This window comes from Amblyraja radiata, chromosome 5 (assembly GCF_010909765.2).
Source record: "Amblyraja radiata isolate CabotCenter1 chromosome 5, sAmbRad1.1.pri, whole genome shotgun sequence".
Taxonomy (NCBI): Eukaryota; Metazoa; Chordata; class Chondrichthyes; order Rajiformes; family Rajidae; genus Amblyraja; species Amblyraja radiata.
This window is the reverse complement of record NC_045960.1, coordinates 86,549,003-86,569,760: the sequence shown is the minus strand read 5'-3', so window position 1 is coordinate 86,569,760 and position 20,758 is coordinate 86,549,003. Positions and strand designations below refer to the sequence as shown.

General features: G+C 42.5%; 1 protein-coding gene across 2 annotated transcripts in view; it reads right to left on the bottom strand.

The window, feature by feature from the left end:
- The window catches only part of pxdn (peroxidasin), a 220,355-nt gene that overhangs the window by 66,931 nt on the left and 132,666 nt on the right, over positions 1-20,758 (bottom strand). For both annotated transcript variants that reach the window (XM_033021677.1, XM_033021678.1), the window contains 3 exons: positions 10,194-10,265; positions 6,587-6,658; positions 2,023-2,192 (listed from right to left, as the gene is read on the bottom strand). In XM_033021677.1, the coding sequence (XP_032877568.1) occupies positions 2,023-2,192; positions 6,587-6,658; positions 10,194-10,265 (314 nt within the window). The remainder of the gene's footprint in view (positions 1-2,022; positions 2,193-6,586; positions 6,659-10,193; positions 10,266-20,758) is intronic.

The following is a 20,758-nucleotide window of genomic DNA, read 5'->3' as shown; positions in this document are numbered from 1 at the left end:
AAGTGAAATAGGAGGTGCTGTTCCTCCAATTTGCATTTGGCCTCGCTCTGACAATGGAGGCCAAAGACAGAAAGGTCAGTGTGGGAATGGGATGGGGAATTAAAGTGTCTGGCAACCGGGAGATCAGGTTGGCCCAGGCGGAATGAGCATCTTGTAGTCTTATTTGGTATAAATATTTTTCTCTCTGGGCCAGCAGTGATACAATGAATCGGTGGCTGCTGAGAAGCATGAAGTTGTATTCACAACCATGCTTCACGTCAGGATGAATTTCAGCCTCATTCTCCACTGCTTCTATTTCGAGACCTTTACCCAAAACCTTAATATTTCCCTTGCATGCTCTTTACTTTCCATAAACACCAATCTGTCTGAAAATATATTTCCTAAACTTACTCACCTTAATCACCCACATCTTCATCACGGGTTACATCAAACCGTTAATCTTTCTCACCTTGCCTGCCTCACCTTATGTTTGTGAATGATCCACAACAACACACATAGTGAAAGATCAATCTTTATTCCATAAGTAATCCGGAACATTTAAACTGCCAGCCATTCATATTCAGCTTGGCGTGGCTTGTGAGAGCTGGCTGACCTCGTTAGTGTACAGCTGTGTAGTACAGTAATACCATGTAATGAGTGGCATGCATATATGTGTAGTGGTGATTATAAATGGCATGGAATAATAAGGCTTGATCTACACCTTAGATCAACAGACTCCACAGCCCAAGATAGCCACAGCTCTCACCATCACACCCCAGAACTACAAACTCTGAAGTTTGACCTGAAGTGTGATAATTACCATGTTCTACTTTTTAGAGCTTCTCCTTCACAATGGTCTTTTTAAGTTTCTCAAATCCATCTTCTGACCAAGCTATTGGACACATTTCTAACCCTACAGGCTAAATAACCAGCTATTATTTTGCAAATATTCTACAATTTAATATTTCACTTTCGGACACGGCATCCATTTCCTTAAAAACCACCTGAATAATGTTTTAGAAGGCATCGCAACCGATGTTTGCAGCGGCCTCTGTAGTCCGTCTTTTTTAAATTTTTGTCCCGTTGAGTGTATAGTTTGTAGTGGTTCATATATTGTTTTTAACTGTGTATATGTGGGGGGCGGGGGGACGGGGGAAACTTTTAAATTTCTTCCCTGTATGGGGGACCCGACCTTTTCTCTGTCGGGTCTCCGTTGTCGTTGGGGCCTAGCACCGTGGAGCAGCCTCCAACCGGAATGATCTGGGGGCTCCAGTCGCGGACTTACCATCGTGGAGCTGGCCGGCTTTGGAGTGTGGAGAGTTGTGGTGGCGCGCGGCTGCGACTCGACTCCGGAGCTTCGGTGGCTCCGGCTGCAGGCCTGTGGACGGTGACATCGGGAGCTCGCGGGTCCCTGGTGGGCGACCGCTTTTCGGAACTCCCGCAACGGCAACTTCCCCTGCCCGAATTGCGGGGTTGAAAACGACCCGGAGCGGGGCCTTACATTGCCCCGCGCTGCTTTAACAGCCGCGTGACTTACCATCGCCCGCCGGGGTCTTTGATATCGGGAGAAGAATGGAGAGCAGAGGAGAGACAAGACTTTGCCTTCCATCACAGTGAGGAGGAGATTCACTATGATGGATGTTTATGTAAATTTTGTTAATTGTGTGTTTTGTTAATTGTTTCTTTTTGTTGTACGACTGCAGAAACCAAATTTCGTTTGAACTTCATTTGAGGTTTAAATGACAATAAACTAAATTGTAATTGTAGTTGTATTTGTAATTGAAAGGTTTCGCATTAAAAATGGCATTTAAATTAAATTCAGTAAGAACTGTTTCAACCATTATAAAATTAGCATTAGTGTAAAGTGACAATCATATGCAATTAATTAATTATATGAGATTAGCAGAGCACAATCCCCAACAGCATTGCAGAATATGCATATAAATAAAATAGACAGAAAAATGGCAAGTAAATCCGGCAGCTAGTAATAAAATACCTGGACAACAATGTGATCAAACTTGCCTTGACCAAACTAAAACTCACCACAATTGAATTCTTCTGGTGTAACTGTGGCAACAGATCTTCCCTGCAGCCTTTTGGGATACTCGCAGGTAGCTGCTGCTTGTGTGTTACTTGATTCAGCATATTCCTGCAGCATCTCAGCCAACCACATCAGATCGCAGTTACAATTCAGGCTATTGGAGTCCAATCTCCTATTAAAAAGAAATACTTTTGTGAAGATAAGATATTATTTTAATGTACATTTCCATGTTTCAAATTATTGAAAAAGGTCTAGTTTACAAGGAACAGAAACTAAAATTATTTAAAGCCAGCACTCAAGCAAATTTAAAGCATGCACATTTCTCTTCAGTAACAGATCTTTCTGTCTTTAAGACAAAGATAACACATTCAGGATCTTTGTATCAAAAAAATATTAACTCATTTTGCTGGTTTGAAGCAAAGTCCAACTCAAACACTGCATCCCTTCTACATTAAATATATAATATTTGGCAAGCATCCCATTTTTTAAACTCGAACTCTATTTCATCTGAAAACTAACTGCATCGCTAGACAGCTGCAGAGTTTTCCCGTTCCAAGTGCATCAGGTCATCTGGATGCAGCAAAATAGGGGAATAGGAAAACTTGCATGCAAGTAAAAAGATGCATAATTTTCTTCGCGTTTAGTATAATATTAAACTAACAATATCTCATTCATGCACCACCTGATTTTCCTCTCTATTCTGCACCCAATGCAATTCCAACCACCTGGCACAGGTTTACACAAAGACAAATCTGCCCCAGTTTATTCTGAATTTTTCAATATGCATTCTATCAAGTTAATAATTTCAATATTCAAGGTTCCTTGTTCCCCTTTCAACAATAATAAAAGATTGGCACTTCACTTTTGCTATTATCATTATATACAGTGCCCTCCATAATGTTTGGGACAAAGAACCATCATTTATTTATTTCCCTCTGTACTCCACAATTTGAGATTTGTAATACAAAACAAAAATCACATATAGTTAAAGAGCACATTGTCAGATTTTATTAAAGGGTATTTTTATACATTTTGGTTTCACCATGTAGAAATTACAGCTGTGTTTATACATTGTCCCCCCGCATTTCACGGCACCATAATGTTTGGGACACATGGCTTCACAGACGTTTCTAATTGCTCAGGTGTGTTTAATTGCCTCCCTAATGCAGGTATAAGAAAGCTATCAGCACCGAGTCTTTCCTCCAGTCTTTCCATCACCCTTGGAAATTTTTATTGCTGTTTATCAACATGAGGACCAAAGTTGTGCCAATGAAAGTCAAAGAAGCCATTATGAGACAGAGAACCAAGAATAAAACTGTTAGAGACATCAGCCAAATCATAGGCTTACCAAAATCATCTGCTTGGAACGTCATTAAGAAGAAAGAAAGCACTGGTGAGCTTACTAATCACAAAGGGACTGGCAGGCCAAAGAAGACCTCCACAACTTATGACAGAAGAATTCTCTCCATAATAAAGAAAAATCCCCAAACACCTGTCCGACAGATCAGAAACACTCTTCAGGAGTCAGGTGTGGATTTGTCAATGACCACTGTCTGCAGAAGACTTCATGAACAGAAATACAGAGGCTACACTGCAAGATGCAAACCACTGGTTAGCTGCAAAAATAGGATGGCCAGGTTACTGTTTGCCAAGAAGTACTTAAAAGAGCAACCACAGTTCTGGAAAAAGGTCTTGTGGACAGATAGGACAAAGATTAAGTTATATCAGAGTGATGGCAAGAGCAAAGTATGGAGGAGAAAAGGAACTGACCAAGTTCCAAAGCATAGCACCTCATCTGTGAGACACGGTGGTGGGGGTGTTATAGCCTGGGCATGAATGGCTGCTGAAGGTACTGGCTCATTTATCTTCATTGATGATACAACTACTGATGATAGTAGCATAATGAATGCTGAAGTGTACAGACACATCCTATCTGCTCAAGTTCAAACAAATGCCTCAAAATCCATTTGCCAGCGGTTCATTCTGCAGCAAGACAATGATCGCAAACATACTGCTAAAGCAGCATAGGAGTTTTTCAAGTCAATTACCTGATCTGAACCCAATTGAGCATGCCTTTTATATGCTGAAGAGAAAACTGGAGGGGACTAGCCCCCAAAAACAAGCATAAACTAAAGATGGCTGTAAGACAGGTCCGGCAGAGCATCCCAGAGAGGACACCCAGCAACTGGTGATGTCCATGAATCGCAGACTTTAAACAGTCATTGCATGCAAAGGATATGCAACAAAACACTAATCATGACTACTTTCTTGCTTTCTTTCTTTTAAAATCTTTTTACCAGCTTTTTTTTCAAAAACAAAAACAACAACAAAAAAAGAATAATGATAAACATAACAATGATATTGATACATAGGGATCAGGGATTACATTAAATAACAGGTATAACCTAAATATGAGTCTAGTGTCAAAATACACATTGAATATAGACCTCTATGTAAATATAGTCTATGTTTCTATGTTTCTAAATGTTTAAAAGAAAACTTATATATATAAAAAAACAAAGATAAAAAGAAAGAAAAATAAGAAAAAAAGAGAAAAAGGGGACCCCCCCCCCCTTAAACTAGAGGGGGGGGAAAGCGAAACAGAATCTGGGCTGCAAAGAATTTCAACAATTTAAGTTCCTGTTTGTCGTCAAGTCCGTTCCACCGCATAAATGTGAAATAATTTTTATAATGGTTGGAGAGGGGACAATTTATGTCGTATGAAAATGTTGAATAAATCTTCCCCAAGTCTTATCAAATTTAACCAAGGGTTCAACAATGTCACTCCTGACTTTTTCTAAATTTAAACATGATATCGTTTCAGAGTACCACTGGAGTGTGGTCGGAGGGTTGGAGTATTTCCATTTAAATAAAATAGATCTTCTGGCAATTAATGTGGTAAAAGCAATCAGCCGATGGGCGGAACGGGACAAATGAATAGAATCTAACATTGGTAGCCCAAAAATTGCAGTAATAGGATGAGGTTGTAAATCAATACCTAAAACTACAGAAATAGTATCAAAGATTTCTTTCCAATATTTTTCCAAAAGTGGAAGGGCTAAAACATATGGGTCAGTGAGGCCACTTCAGAGTTACATCTGTCACAGGTAGGATTTATATGACCATAAAAACGAGCAAACTTATCTTTTGACATATGAACTACTTTCATTTACATGCATTGCTGTGTCCCAATCATTATGGTGCCCTGAAATGGGGGGACTATGTATAAACACTGCTGTAATTTCTACATGGCAAAACCAAAATGTATAAAATGAATGAATGACTATGTTTATTGGCTAAGTATTCACATACAAGGAATTTGCCTTGGTGCTCCGCCCACAAGTGACAACATGACAAACAGTGGCAGTTACGAATGACACGTAAAACACTAAACATTAATAATAAAACACCATTGAACAAACATGCGAACCAAACAAAATACCAGAGCAAAAGGAGGCTACAGATTTTTTTACTATTGAGTAGAGCTACTACTCGTGGAAAAAAAGCTGTTTTTATGTCTGGCCGTGGCTGCTTTGACAGTCCGGAGTAGTCTTCCAGAGGGAAGTGATTCAAAGAGTTTGTGGCCAGGGTGAGAGGGGTCAGAGATGATCTTACCCGCTCACTTCCTGGCCCTTGCAGTGTATAGTTCATCAATGGAGGGAAGGTTGCAGCCAATAACCTTCTCAGCTGATCGGACGATTCGCTGTAGCCTCCAGGTGTCGTGCTTGGTGGCTGAGCCAAACCAGACCATGATGGAGAAAGGTGTGGACAGACTCTACGATGGCCGTGTAGAAATGAACCATCATTGCCTGTGGCAGATTGTGCTTCCTCAGCTGCCTTTGGAAGTACATCCTCTGTTGTGCCTTTATGACTGTGGAGTCGATGGTAGGCCCCCACCTTAGGTCCTTGGAGATGATGGTTCCCAGGAACTTAAAAGACTCCACAAATGTGACTGTGGTGTTGTTGATGGTGAGTGGGGTGAGGGGAGGGGGATGAAGGGAGGGCGATGAGGGGAGGGGGAGATCTCCTAAATTCAATCAATTCCACTGTCTTAAGAGCACTGGGTTCCAGGTTGTTGCGATGGCACCAGGACGCTAGCTGTGACACTTGCTGGAGGCAGATCCCTCCCTATCCTGGATCAGTCCAATCAGGATTGTGTCATCTGCAAACTTGAGAAGCATGACAGAGGAGTCTGTGGAGGTGCAGTCATTGGTGTAGAGTAGAGGGGAGAGTACACAGCCTTGCGGTGCTCCTATGCTGAGGGTTTGCGGGTCCGAGATGTGCTTTCCCAGCCTCATATGCTGCTTCCTGTCTGTCAGGATGCTGGTGATCCACCGACAGAGGGGTTCAGGCACACAAATGGCCTTTATTATCATCTGACAATATTAACCACATGTGATTTTTTCCCTATTACAAATCTCAAATTGTGGAGTACAGAGGCAAATAAATAAATGATGGGTCTTTGTCCCAAATATTATGGTGGACACTATAACTACAAATGTTGCTCATACTGGAACCCTTATCACTCCCTTCCCCATCTCCCCATAAAGAAAGCTTCCTACTTACAGTCTTTTCATGGACTCTAACTGACTGAATGTTCCAGGCAAGATCTGCGACAATCTATTGTTGTGCAAAAAACTGAAAGACAAAATCCAAATGTTATTTTTACAGAATTATCAAAAACATCTGCTTAACGATGTTACTCTATGTTTTCATGCCCATGATTGCCAAGGAATAAAATGAGACTTCTTGAAAAAAATCAAAATAAAAAAAACAAATAAAGATAGCTGCTAGTAAATACCAATTTTATATTTGTCCAATATAAGTAATATTCTGAAATCTAAAAAGCATTCCTTGCAGAATCAAATAAATTGTTACAATGATCACCTTCGGCAAAAGTCTTCACAAGTAGTCAATGCCAAGTCAAGTCAGGTTTATTTGTCACATGCACATACGAGATGTGCAGTGAAATGAAAAGTGGCAATGCTCGCGGACTTTGTGCAAAAAACAAACAAACAAACAAACAAACAAACAGAATGGAACAGAATCACATATTCTTTTACATATTAAATATTGTGGGCAGAAGGAAAAAGGGGGAAAAAAAGCAATTAAAAAAAACAGTAGAATGGTACAGTAAAGTTAGTCCCTGGTGAGGTAGGAGTTTACAGTCCTAATGGCCTCTGGGAAGAAACTCCTTCTCAACCTCTCCGTTTTCACAGCATGGCAACTGAAGAGTTTGCCTGACCGTAGCAGCTGGAACAGTCCGTTGCAGGGGTTGAAGGGGTCTCCCATGATCTTATTGGCTCTGGAGTTGGACCTCCTGATGTATAGTTCCTGCAGGGGGGGCGAGTGAAGTTCCCATAGTGCGTTCGGCCGAACGCACTACTCTCTGCAGAGCCTTCTTGTCCTGGGCAGAACAATTCCCAAACCAGATTGTGATATTTCCGGACAAGATGCTTTACACAGCCGCTGAGTAGAAGCACTGGAGGATCCTCGGAGACACTCTGAATTTCCTCAATTGCCAGAGGTGGTAAAGGCGCTGCCTTGCCTTACTCACGAGTGCTGCGGCGTGTGATGTCCATGTCATATCCTCAGAGATGTGGACTCCCAGGTATTTAAAACAGCTCACCCTATCCACAGTATCCCCATTTATCCTCAATGGTGTGTACGTCCTCGGATGATGTGCCCTCCTAAAGTCCACGATCAGCTCCTTAGGTTTTTTTATGTTCAAGAGGAGGCTGTTGTCCTGACACCAGAGTGCCAGATCAGCCATCTCCTCCTGGTAGGCCTTCTCATTGTTGTCTGAGATCAGGCCCACCACCACAGTGTCATCAGCAAACAATGCAACCTTTGGCTGCATTCTCAGCATGATCCACTGTGAAGGATTGTATAGCTTATCTGGACAATGAAAATTAGAATGCGCATTCCTTGCCAAAGATCATCTTCTTTCTTAGTTGGTCCCTTTGAATCAAGGAAGACTTATTTCCATTCTGGTTAGGTGGCGACTGGTAAGATCACATGGTATCAGCAAGTTTTGCTGATCCCTTGCCACCGGTGATGTTTGACATGACTGGCAGATGGGTAGTTTGGAAGATGGTGTACTCCATTCACCGCTAATGCTGGAGTTTAGTTTAGAGATACACCGCGGAAAAAGGCCCATTCAGCCCACCGGGTCCACGCCAAACAGCGATCCCGGCACATTAACACCATCTTATACCCACTAGGGACAATTTTTACATTTACCAAGCCAATTAACCTACATACCTGTACGTCTTTGGAGTGTGGGAGGAAACCAAAGATCTCAGAGAAAACCCATGCAGGTCATGGGGAGAAGATACAAACCCCGTAGTCAGGATCGAACCCGGGCCTCTGGCGCTGCATTTGCTGTAAGGCAGCAACTTTACTGCTGCACTACCGTGCCGCCTCTGTGTTCTGCGATCTCTGAGTTTTCTGCGATCCCATCACATGGACCCTAGATGCAGGAATATGCCAAATATCCCATCTCCTGTGGGCTGTAACAGGCCTGAGAACCCCAAGGGTCGGTGCATTCTCTCTCCCTCCCCCAAGAGGTTCTTTAAGAACTTTTGATCCACTCCTACATTGTCCTGGTAATCTCTTTCCAAGATAGTGTTTAGAATAGTGCGTCTGTTTTGGGAGGCTGGTGTTGGGTATATGAGCAACATACCTGCTCAATTGTTCAACTGAGTAGGGCTGTTAACCTTACATCAGCTTGTTCTTATCCATAGTAGAGAATCCTTGGAGTATTGTGTGGAGATCTCTCTAGCTCCTTAATGTGCCTGTTGTACATAATCTAAGTCATAAAAGCAGAGGATGGCTGGGATCACTGCTTACTCTAACAAAGGTTTGACAGTACAACACAGCAATGCTGCAGCTTAATGATTCGGGATTAGTTCCTTGTTGTTTAAAAGATGCAATAAAAGGAATGTAGAAGCATTTTGGTACAACGGTATTCACAGCAACAGTTTTCACATAATTCAACAACATAATTTTACTTCTTTGTCTTTACATGCCTGTCACTCATTTCAAGAGCTAAACCCTTTCACTGACACTCAACACTGTAACTGGAAACAAACACAAAGAGTTGGAGTAACTCATTGGCTCAGGCACCATTCTCTGGAGAATATGGATGGGCAACATTTTGGGTTGGGACCCTTCTGCAGGCTGACTCAGCGATCATTTCACCCAACACTTGTGCTCAATGGTAGTTTATTGGCACATGTACCGAGATACAGTGAAATTATTATTTGCATACAGTTCAGTAAACGTATTACTATACATAAGCACAACTTAAATACAATACAAGTGCACAGAAGTAGTACACTGAAACAGTCCACCAAGGCCTGCTGGATCTCCTGGTTGCTAACCATTTTAACTCCACTTCCCATTCCACACCAAACCCTTCTGTCCTGGGCTTCCTCTATTACCAAAGTGAGGCCACAAGCAAAACGTGAGGAATAATGCCTCATATTCTGGTTGTGCCTCTTATTCCTCTCCCCTGGGCCTCACCTGGCCTACTATCTATCACTTCTCCTTGTAGCTTCACAATTCCCAACTCTTCAACCCCTTTGTCTCACACCACCTGTTGTTTGCCCTGCCTGCTCGTCTCTTCCAGCATTCTTTCTCAGTCTGAAGAAGAGGCCCAACACGAAATGTCACCTATCCATATCCTCCAGAGATGCTGCCTGACCCATTGAATTTACTACAGGGCCTGGGGTGGGAGATTGCAACCTTCACGTGATCCATCCTTTTTCGACGAATGCAATCAACCTGGCGTGCACAAACAGAAGATCAAACAGAACAAGTTGTCTTACAACTTTAGGCTGTGCACGCCATACGCAAGAAGAAGACTACACGGCCTGTCCCACTTGGCGACTTTCTCGGCGTCGTATCAGTGTCGCCAAAAGATTTTGAACATTTCAAAATCCAGTGGGGGCAAAAAAAACACCGCGCGTCATACGTCATCACGCCGCGTATTTTTCGGTGACCAGATACGTCAGTCAATGATACCGGCAATCGCCAAAAAAAATCGGCAAGTGGGACAGGCCGTTACAACTCTTTGTAACTCTTTTAATCCAGCATCTGCAGTTCCTTATTTCTCCAAAGTATTTCACATGTTTATGTTATAAATACAAGAGGAAATTGTAGTACTCACAGCCTTTCGAGCTTTGGAAGGTCACTGAAGGAAGCTGGTTCTAAAGATTCTATTTGATTGAAGTGGAGATACCTGTTAGAATATAAATAGAAATTCTTGTTTAAATTTGTGACTTTCAAATAACAAAATTACATTTGCATTCTTTATTTGCTACATGATTGTGCAGTTTTGAAACATGGGGTTGTTAAACATCAATTTAAATTCAGCCAGGAAAAGTCAAACTATACAACATAATGAGAGGCAACAAATTGCAAAAGTGAATATTTTCTCATCCCCATTCTAAAATTGACTAGGTTAAGCAATTCAATGTTTAAGTGAAATGAAATGAAATGAACATTCTTCTTGAGTGCATATCATGGATATAACTTTCATTCGGTGCTTTCACATAAAAACTTTTAATCACTTCTAAAGCACAAACCACTACAACGAGAAACAATGAACTTTGAGGTTTCTATTTGGATGATTTTGGGTAGTCACTACACACAAATCAATTTGGTGCAAGACTGAATATTGGGAATCTGCCACACAGAAACAAACCAACAGCCCTGGTAACTAGTCGAATGTCACCGAAGACATATGTGATCCTGGACTCTGTTCCTTCCAATGGGCAGTGGTTTTGTTTGGAGACATCCCTGGGAATTGTGAATACATTGCATGTGCCAATCAGTACATTAACATTAAACGGCAGAAAAGCACGTATTGTATATTCTGTTTCCAACAATATCACCTCTCAGTGAACTACTCAAATGTAGTGATGGAAATAGGCAAATAATGATTGCAGCATCAAAGTGTCAATGCACTGAGCTGATGAACGAAGCCACTCAAAGACTGAAGCTGATTGATACAAAAATCTTAACTAATCAAGAGAAACAAACATTTTTGGAGAACCTCTCAGCAGACTCTCCCAACGCAAAGTACATCAAGTTTTATACACTCCTAAGATCAAAAATAGCAGCAGGCTATTCCAATACAATTTCAATAGCTACAATGATATTGTTCCCTACCATGTTTGAGTCTGACAAAAGATTAAATTGACTTACACGGTTACAAATATGATCGCAATGTAGCTGCCAAGACACTTCTGAATGTTCTAACACCTTTGCTAGTGTTAGTTTAGTTTAGAGATACAGCATGGAAACAGGCCCTTCAGCCCACCGGGTCCACGCCGACCAGCGATCACCGCACATTAACACTATCCTAGACCCACTAGGGACAATTTACAGTTATACCAAGCCAATTAACCTACAAACCGGTACGATTGTGGGAGGAAACCAAAGATCTCGGAGAAAACCCACGCAGGTCACGGGAAGAACATACGAACTCCATACAGACAGCACCCGTAGTAGGGATTGAATCCGGGTCTCTGGCGCCGCCTTCGCTGGAAGGCAACAACTCAACCGCTGCATCACCGTGACCAAAGTAACTTTGAGAACACGGATCCCAGTTACCCAAAAGTAATGTTGTGAGGGTTGACCCTCAAGTACACAAATACCCTATTTATTGATTAGCAGACAAGCATGTCTGTGGCCATGCTTGATGTGCCAAGTGACAAAATAAGTCTGCTCTGGAAGTTTCCTTCATCTCTACAATGGTGCAAAATAACTTAACCTGGAGATTTCTGGTTTTATGTAGGCTAATTAACATACCACATTGTCTTACTTTTGGTTGATGTGTATGAAAATGAGTTATGGTTATGATGATAGACAGCTTGCCTTTTTTTCAAACTGATTACTAATTCTAAGATACATTAAGACAGATATTCCAAAGGTTGGTTCTTGTTTGAAGTAATGACTTCTACTTCCACATAATTTGAAGCATACAATATTCTAACATTGACAAAGTCAATGTGGGGATAATGTTTCTCCTGAATGAGTATCTACAACCTGTGGTTATTGTCGAAAAAGGATTGCTAGTAATGCACCATTTATAAAAATGAATAAACAAATCATTATTTTACAGCCATTCCAAACATGAAAAAAAGGCCCCATTTACAAATTGTTAGGAAACAATACTTTTCACCGCATATCACTGTATATGTCCCTGTATTAGTTCCTGTCAGAACCATTTTGCTTTACTTATGCAGTTTAATTCAAAATACTGAACAATTTAGATTGTTCTGAAACCAAAAAGAGCTGTCAGTATACTAATCATGTTCAAATTGTATTTTCATTACACAATATCTGAAAACAGCAGGTGCAAAAAAAAAATCCAAGTGAGACAATTTCAATGTTGCACGTTGAAAACCACACCTACAAAAAAATTGCCTCCAGTCTATCTAAACTCTAATTAGCACATTAATCACAGATGCAATTACAGAGAAAAATGAAAGTTCATTTTAAATTAATTATAAATTAACAGTAATTTTGTAAAATTATAATATTGTCTTGCCATTTTCCAGCCTATATTCCAGTCTTCCAACCTACTCCAGAGATAGAAGATACCATTATTTTTTAATGGATGCTTTTAAAAAAAAAATGAAAGTCAAGACGCAGACCATGGATCCCAAATTGATCCCATTGGGGAAATGGAAATGATAAATTATAAACTGTGTTCATCAATTTGGCATTTTTACCAACTCTTCAAATAATGAAACAAGTGTCCGAATCATAAGCAATCTACATGAATGTGCCGCCCAGGCATTTACTGCTGTTATATACTGTGATATATATTGCCCTTAAATTGACAATAATGCTTGTATGCATTGGTGTACACCATAAAAAATAACCTTCTCTGGGATTTGCATATTTGCTTCGTTTAACACAGAAATCTTCAAAGCAGTTGTTGGTGACTGCAACTTACTCCAATCATCTTCATTTTAAGATATAAAAATTAACCAATTGCCTCTTACAGAGGAATGATGAGTGTAGGGTGATCAAGGCGGAGAACTGAACATCAAGGAAATATGAGCAACTGTGAGAAAGGCAATTGCAAAGATAACAAAAATGCAGGATCAGTCTGGTGGGAGGTAGGAAGCACCGACACGTAGAGAATATTATCTATAGGCTCCCAACTAGTAGCAGTGATATAGGTGATGGCATCAAACAGGAAATTAATTATGCTGGGTATAGTATTAATAATGATCGACTTTTATTTATATACTAGACCAAACGCAGACCACAACGCAATATTCCATCACTCACCTGTTCCCCCAATGCAACCCGTTACCCCAACGCAATATTCCACCACTTTCTCTCTCCTCTCCCTCCCCCTCCCCCCCCCCCCCCCCCCCCCACCAATCCTCGGCACAGTGAAATAAGTCGGGGTTTGAGGGTGGTCAATCACCCCTTGTGAGGGTTGGGGTCCGGGGATCGGGGGGGTGAATTACCCTGTGTGGGAGTCGAGGGGGGGGTAAATGACCCCGTGTCAGGGTAGGGTGGGGAGAATCACCCCGGTGTGGGGGTCGGGGTCCGGTGGTCAGCGACTCTGGGAGGGCTGCGGGATCAGACTGTCCTCAAATCTGCTGCAGCTGATGGGTACGTTGCCGGGTTTGTGTCCCCGTGTGTCCGCTGCCCGGAGCCGCGACCCCGCTCCACCCTGTGTGTGGCCGCTGCCGACCTACTGCCGCACAGGGGGATACATAGAAACATAGAAAATAGGTGCAGGAGTAGGCCATACGGCCCTTCGAGCCTGCACCGCCATTCAATATGATCATGGCTGATCATCCAACTCAGTATCCCGTACCTGCTTTCTCTCCATACCCCCTGATCCCCTTAGCCACAAGGGCCACATCTAACTCCCTCTTAAATATAGCCAATGAACTGGCCTCAACTACCTTCTGTGGCAGAGAATTCCAGAGATTCACCACTCTCTGTGTGAAAAATGTTTTTCTCATCTTGGTCCTAAAAGACTTCCCCCTTATCCTTAAAACATCGGGAACAATCTTCCTGCATCTAGCCTGTCCAACCCCTTAAGAATTTTGTAAGTTTCCATTAGATCCCCCCTCAATCTTCCAAATTCTAGCGAGTACAAGCCGAGTCTATCCAGTCTTTCTTCATATGAAAGTCTTGACATCCCAGGAATCAGTCTGGTGAACCTTCTCTGTACTCCCTCTAGGGCAAGAACGTCTTTCCTCAGATTAGGAGACCAAAACTGTATGCAATACTCCAGGTGTGGTCTCACCTAGACCCTGTACAACTGCAGTAGAACCTGCCTGCTCCTATACTCAAATCCTTTTGCTATGAATGCTAACATACCATTCGCTTTCTTCACTGCCTGCTGCACCTGCATGCCTACTTTAAATGACTGGTGTACCATGACACCCAGGTCTCGTTGCATCTCCCCTTTTCCTAATCGGCTTCCTAGAAATCTCAAGAAACCAAGAGTCCAATGAAAGGGAGAAATTAAACTAATTGGATAGCTGAAACAAAGTGCTGGAGAGATTAATGGCATTCAAAATCATTTAATTCTTCTGGACAAGATAATTTACTTCCAGACAAGCAGAAGTAGCAGCTGCAGAGAGTGTAATGTAACAACTCCTACAGCTTGGAGATTGGCAAATGTGACCCTGGAATTTAAATTAAAAAATGGAGCAAGAAATCAGCATTTTAGATTATAGATTGGTTAGTCTAACGTGGCAAGTAAAGAAAATACAGAAAGTCTATTATGAAGGATAATAGCACAATTTGAAAATATTAAAGGATTTGGCAAAGTCAACATGGACTTGTGAAAAGGGGGAGGGGGGGAGGGGAAAAGAGAAGTGGAAAGAGAGTGGGTGAGCTTCCAGAATGAAGACATAGAGTCTCAGAATTCAGGGAAAGAATGAATATGGGAAACAGCCAAGGAAAGATTTCCTCAATCAGAAGGTGTTAATTTTGTGGATTATTTTTTTAGATATATATGCCACGGATAACTATGGATGCCAATTTACTGAATACATTTCAGGAAATGGATACATGTCTAGGCATCTTGAATTTTGAGGCGAGAGTGATCTGCTCTCAATGAATAGCTGAGCAGTCTTAAAGGGCTGAACAGCCTGCTCCTCTTCCCACGTACTACATTTGTACTTCTCCAGCAGTTTCTCAGGGCTGAGGATGATCTGCGTAGCCCGTGTGTGCAGAGTTGACTGATGAGGGGAAGGAAGGACCACAGGTTGAATGGTGTTCATTGCGCCATTGCCACTAAGCTTCTGCATAATCGATTCTGGAACAGCCCTCGTCAGCTCTCCAGCAATGACAAGCAAGCTATCTGAATGGACCAATTTTGCAGCCAAATTCGACGAGTTACAAAATATCCAATGATTTATTGGACATTGGGCATATCTTTTAATTATAGACTAAACCATTGTTACTGTCATATAGAGAACATTTGGCATTAAAGAAACACATGTTATCTATTTAAATCGTTGCTTCCCCACAAATATTTGAAATCAACATATCCATATTTTAAAGATCATTTATGTTTCAGCTGATTCTCCTTAACCATGTACCTGTTCCAACTGCATATAATGTTTATAGAGTTAATTAAAAGTTGTAGTCATGGGTAACTGCAGGTACTGGTTTAACCAAATTAAAAATTGTGCTTCTTGGTCCCTGCTTACTTTAAAGTGATTAGCAGATCATCCAGTTTGGTGATATCACCAAGGTCATTACTCGTGAACAGAAGTGGTCATTGAAAAAAATGACTTTAAATCAAAGCACGTAAGTAAAATAACTTGACATTAAAATTAAGCACCTTTGAGTTCAACGACAAGCACTATTTCTTTGCCAATCCCATTAATTTTGGACCATTGACATACACCATTGACCATTGACATACACATGATTCACTCTTCCAGTATTATGTATCACTGATATAAAATACCAGAGTTAGAGTAAGAAGCACACTCTTCAGTCATACAAACCCACGTGCAACATATTTGTTCTTATTCATCAGGTGTAGCTTTTTGCTTTCACAATACAAATTTGCGACAATCCCATTCACAGTCCAGAGATCGCGATATTCTTGGAGATTCAACATCCACAGGAGCAGCAGAAACCCTTTGCATTCCTCCATGCATTACATTCCATAACGATTCTGCTGTTTACTCCCCCTCTCCAGGTCAGCAGACTATCAGAGGCACAGCCCTGAAAGCCCAAAACTGCAATGTGCTTCAGCTTTTACATCATTCAGTAGGTACAATAATGTATCAGAATTTGGAAAGAAAACCAAAAGATGCTGCACGTAACCAACTTATCACAATTTTTTATTTAAACCAACTGCTTTGTTAAAAACAATTTCTCGAATGAAAATAGAGAGGAAGCTTCCTTATGCTCAGACACATATCAAGGATAAACAAATCACAACCTTGTGTTTAAACAAAGTTTTTGGCAGTCCCTCAGGGCTGAGGATGACATCCGTTGTGTGCTAGGAGCTTGCTGATGTTAATTACTGAGTCAGTGATGTTGTTTTTCCATTAAAAAAAAAAGTGGAAAATAAATTACCAATGCTAACATGTGGAGTGTTGCTATCAATAAGATAGACACAAAAAGCTGGAGTAACTCAACAAGACAGGCAGCAGCATCTCTGGAGAGAAAGAATGGGTGACGTTTCGGATTGAGACCCTTCTTCAGACAATCAATATGTTGGTATAGATGAGTTCGACTGAAGTGCCTGTTTCCATGCTATATGACTAATAAGCCTAAAATGCGAGACATTATACAAATGCAGATTTTATAAAGGGAGAAAGGGTAAATATCGTGCCAGATTAGACAAAGTAAATGTTTGCTTTTTCACAAACTGCCACTGAACAGCTCCTGGGAATTGTGCAGTGCCTTTGAGATTAAAAAATGTATCTCATTATATGCTAAAAATAACAAAAGTTTCATGGCTTGCCAGAAAAGAACATTAAAAAAAAAAAAAAAAAAATTCTGGTAAATGGATTGCTCTTCAGTAAAAGTACTGTGTCGGATCTCTGGTCTATTGTATGCGGTGTTCCCAATGTGGCCTCCTTTACATCAGCCAGATGAAGTGTGGTCTCAGTGACCACTACATCAAACGTGCTTGGTCCCCCAGGGCCAGTTGGAGCTTCAATTCTCCTTCCCAATTTCTTGCCAATTATCTGTCCTTGGCTTCCTCTATTTCTAGGTCCAAATGCAAACTGGGACAGCACATCATGTTCCACTTGGGTAGCTTACAACCCAATGGTATGAATATTAAATTCAGGTTTTTCCATCTCCTTAACTATCCAGACTTTCCCACGCATACCTTTCTTTCCATTTCCCCATCTGCCCCCAATGACCCAGTTCCTTGCCTCTCCTCCACCTACTCATCACCCACCCAAGCCCACCTGGGTCCTTTATCCCCCCCCTTTAACACATCGATTTGGATCACACAGAAACAAAGTTGTAAATGATGAAAATAGAAAACACAGGATGAACAGGAAATCAACATGCATTTTTTTTCAATATAAACCTCTCCTCTTATATTCCAATGGTTGTAAAAGCAGATTTTCATTGAGGCTTTTATATTCATTCTGATCTGGCATAGCACTGAGCTCAGTGTCTTTCAGGAAGCTACAAGATGCAGAAATTCTTGACTGTAAGATGTTTTTTGTTGGCAGCTCGGAAATAAATTGTTGCATGACTGATGGATTTTGAGACAAGGAACCTCACATCAGGCAGAAACGATGGCTGGAGATTGGCAAGGCACCATTTCCACTACCTAAATGTTGGCATAAATGGTTCAATGGGTCTTTATTGTCATGTATGCACAGCACAGTGAAATTCTTTTGCACAACCCACAAATGCACAGTCACCATATTTTGGCTCAGTTTACAAAGAAAATGTCCAAATGCTGGAAGTACTGGAGAGCCCCCGATCCAGGTAAGCCCCAGGCCCTCTCCTCGCCCGACTGCCTTCAGTGTCCTGGGGGCACCTTCTGCAACCGACCTTGAAAGTGCCGGAGGCATTACCCTTGTCCCTCTCCTACTGTCACACTCCACACATCTGTCATCGCCAGCGGCTCCCTCCTCGACTCTCGGTCTTCGGGACTTCTGAGCTGCCCCTGTCGGCAGCAGCCCGGCAGCCCCTTCTTCGCAGGGTGCGAACCAGGCCTGCCGGGTCTTTGTTCTTACCCGGTGACCGGGTCCGTCCTTGTTCTCAGCGGGCCGCCGGTTGTCCCTGGTGCCAAATCGTGACCACCAGTTGTCCATGGCACCAAGTCTTTGAAATCAGAAGCTTGCTGGCCCGGATACACTAAATTCAGTAAATATCAACTGCTCGTTTTCTTTTTGTAGAATACACAACCTTTAGCCTACTTCTCTATGTCGTCTGTACTAGATATTCTCCATGTTTGCCATTATTAGGCCTCTTAAATATCTTCCATATGTTCCCAATTATCTCATCAGCACAAAGCATACCATATTTTAATGCAGAAATCTGGTTACTCCAGGACAAATCCAATGGCTCCGTATATCAAAAATACTGGTAGATGAGATCACTGCTTTAATTGAGGGTAACATCCTGAATAGGCGATGACAATAATTATATGGATGTATTAGCTTTTAGGACTAGTGTTAGCTTTTAGGGCTTGTGTTTACTTTCTCACCAAGTGCTAAAAAAGCACAGTGGAAGCATTGCTGGAAACCCAACATAAGATGTTCTTCTACAGGTCGTTCTACTGATGTGCCAAGCCATCACTGAAAATCCAGGCGCTGTCTTTCGCTGCAATTGCTTGATTTTGTCAGAAATCCCGATCATGTTTACTTTAGATTTCTGACATAGAGTATTTTTATATCATATTACTCCAGAACTGACAAGCATAAATGTTTATGTTTTATTTATCTAGAAGAAACGGTTGCTTAAAACATTAAAGTAAACTGTTTGCCCTAATGATAATCAGTATCTTACATCCATTGCTTTGGTCCCTTCTCCAAAGCGCAACTAATAAAGAGGCAAGGTAGACAAAAATACTGGAGAAACTCAGCGGGTGCAGCAGCATCTATCAAGCGAAGGAAATAGGCAACGTTTAGGGCCGAAACCCTTCAGACTGATAATAAAGAGGCAACCTGAATTAGATAAGTCTTGGAAGCAAAGTTGGGGACATAAACAGGCCACGCGCACAAGAATATAGTTCGGAATGATTTTGGCACGTACAGGCCACTAAATTGTGGGTACATTCTTATGGCTGGTGGGTATATGGAACGAGCTACCGGAGGAGGTAGTTGAGGCAGGTACGAGAACAACAGATGGCCTGAGAGGCCCGGGGAGCCGTTGGTGAGAGGAGGACTTACCTGCAGCTGTAAGTATAAATACAGCGCGGGGTTTGCTTCTACAGAGGCCCGGGGAGCCGTTGGTGAGAGGAGGACTTACCTGCAGCTGTAAGTATAAATACAGCGCGGGGTTTGCTTCTACAGAGGCCCGGGGAGCCGTTGGTGAGAGGAGGGCTTACCTGCAGCTGTAAGTATAAATACAGCGCGGGGTTTGCTTCTACAGAGGCCCGGGGAGCCGTTGGTGAGAGGAGGACTTACCTGCAGCTGTAAGTATAAATACAGCGCGGGGTTTGCTTCTAGAGGCCCGGGGAGCCGTTGGTGAGAGGAGGACTTACCTGCAGCTGTAAGTATAAATACAGCGCGGGGTTTGCTTCTACAGAGGCCCGGGGAGCCGTTGGTGAGAGGAGGACTTACCTGCAGCTGTAAGTATAAATACAGCGCGAGGTTTGCTTCTACAGAGGCCCGGGGAGCCGTTGGTGAGAGGAGGACTTACCTGCAGCTGTAAGTATAAATACAGCGCGGGGTTTGCTTCTACAGAGGCCCGGGGAGCCGTTGGTGAGAGGAGGACTTACCTGCAGCTGTAAGTATAAATACAGCGCGGGGTTTGCTTCTACAGAGGCCCGGGGAGCCGTTGGTGAGAGGAGGACTTACCTGCAGCTGTAAGTATAAATACAGCGCGGGGTTTGCTTCTACAGAGGCCCGGGGAGCCGTTGGTGAGAGGAGGACTTACCTGCAGCTGTAAGTATAAATACAGCGCGGGGTTTGCTTCTACAGAGGCCCGGGGAGCCGTTGGTGAGAGGAGGACTTACCTGCAGCTGTAAGTATAAATACAGCGCGGGGTTTGCTTCTACAGAGGCCCGGGGAGCCGTTGGTGAGAGGAGGACTTACCTGCAGCTGTAAGTATAAATACAGCGCGGGGTTTGCTTCTACAGAGGCCCGGGGAGCCGTTGGTGAGAGGAGGACTTACCTGCAGCTGTAAGTATAAATACAGCGCGGGGTTTGCTTCTACAGAGGCCCGGGGAGCCGTTGGTGAGAGGAGGACTTACCTGCAGCTGTAAGTATAAATACAGCGCGGGGTTTGCTTCTACAGAGGCCCGGGGAGCCGTTGGTGAGAGGAGGACTTACCTGCAGCTGTAAGTATAAATACAGCGCGGGGTTTGCTTCTACAGAGGCCCGGGGAGCCGTTGGTGAGAGGAGGACTTACCTGCAGCTGTAAGTATAAATACAGCGCGGGGTTTGCTTCTACAGAGGCCTGGGGAGCCGTTGGTGAGAGGAGGACTTACCTGCAGCTGTAAGTATAAATACAGCGCGGGGTTTGCTTCTACAGAGGCCCGGGGAGCCGTTGGTGAGAGGAGGACTTACCTGCAGCTGTAAGTAT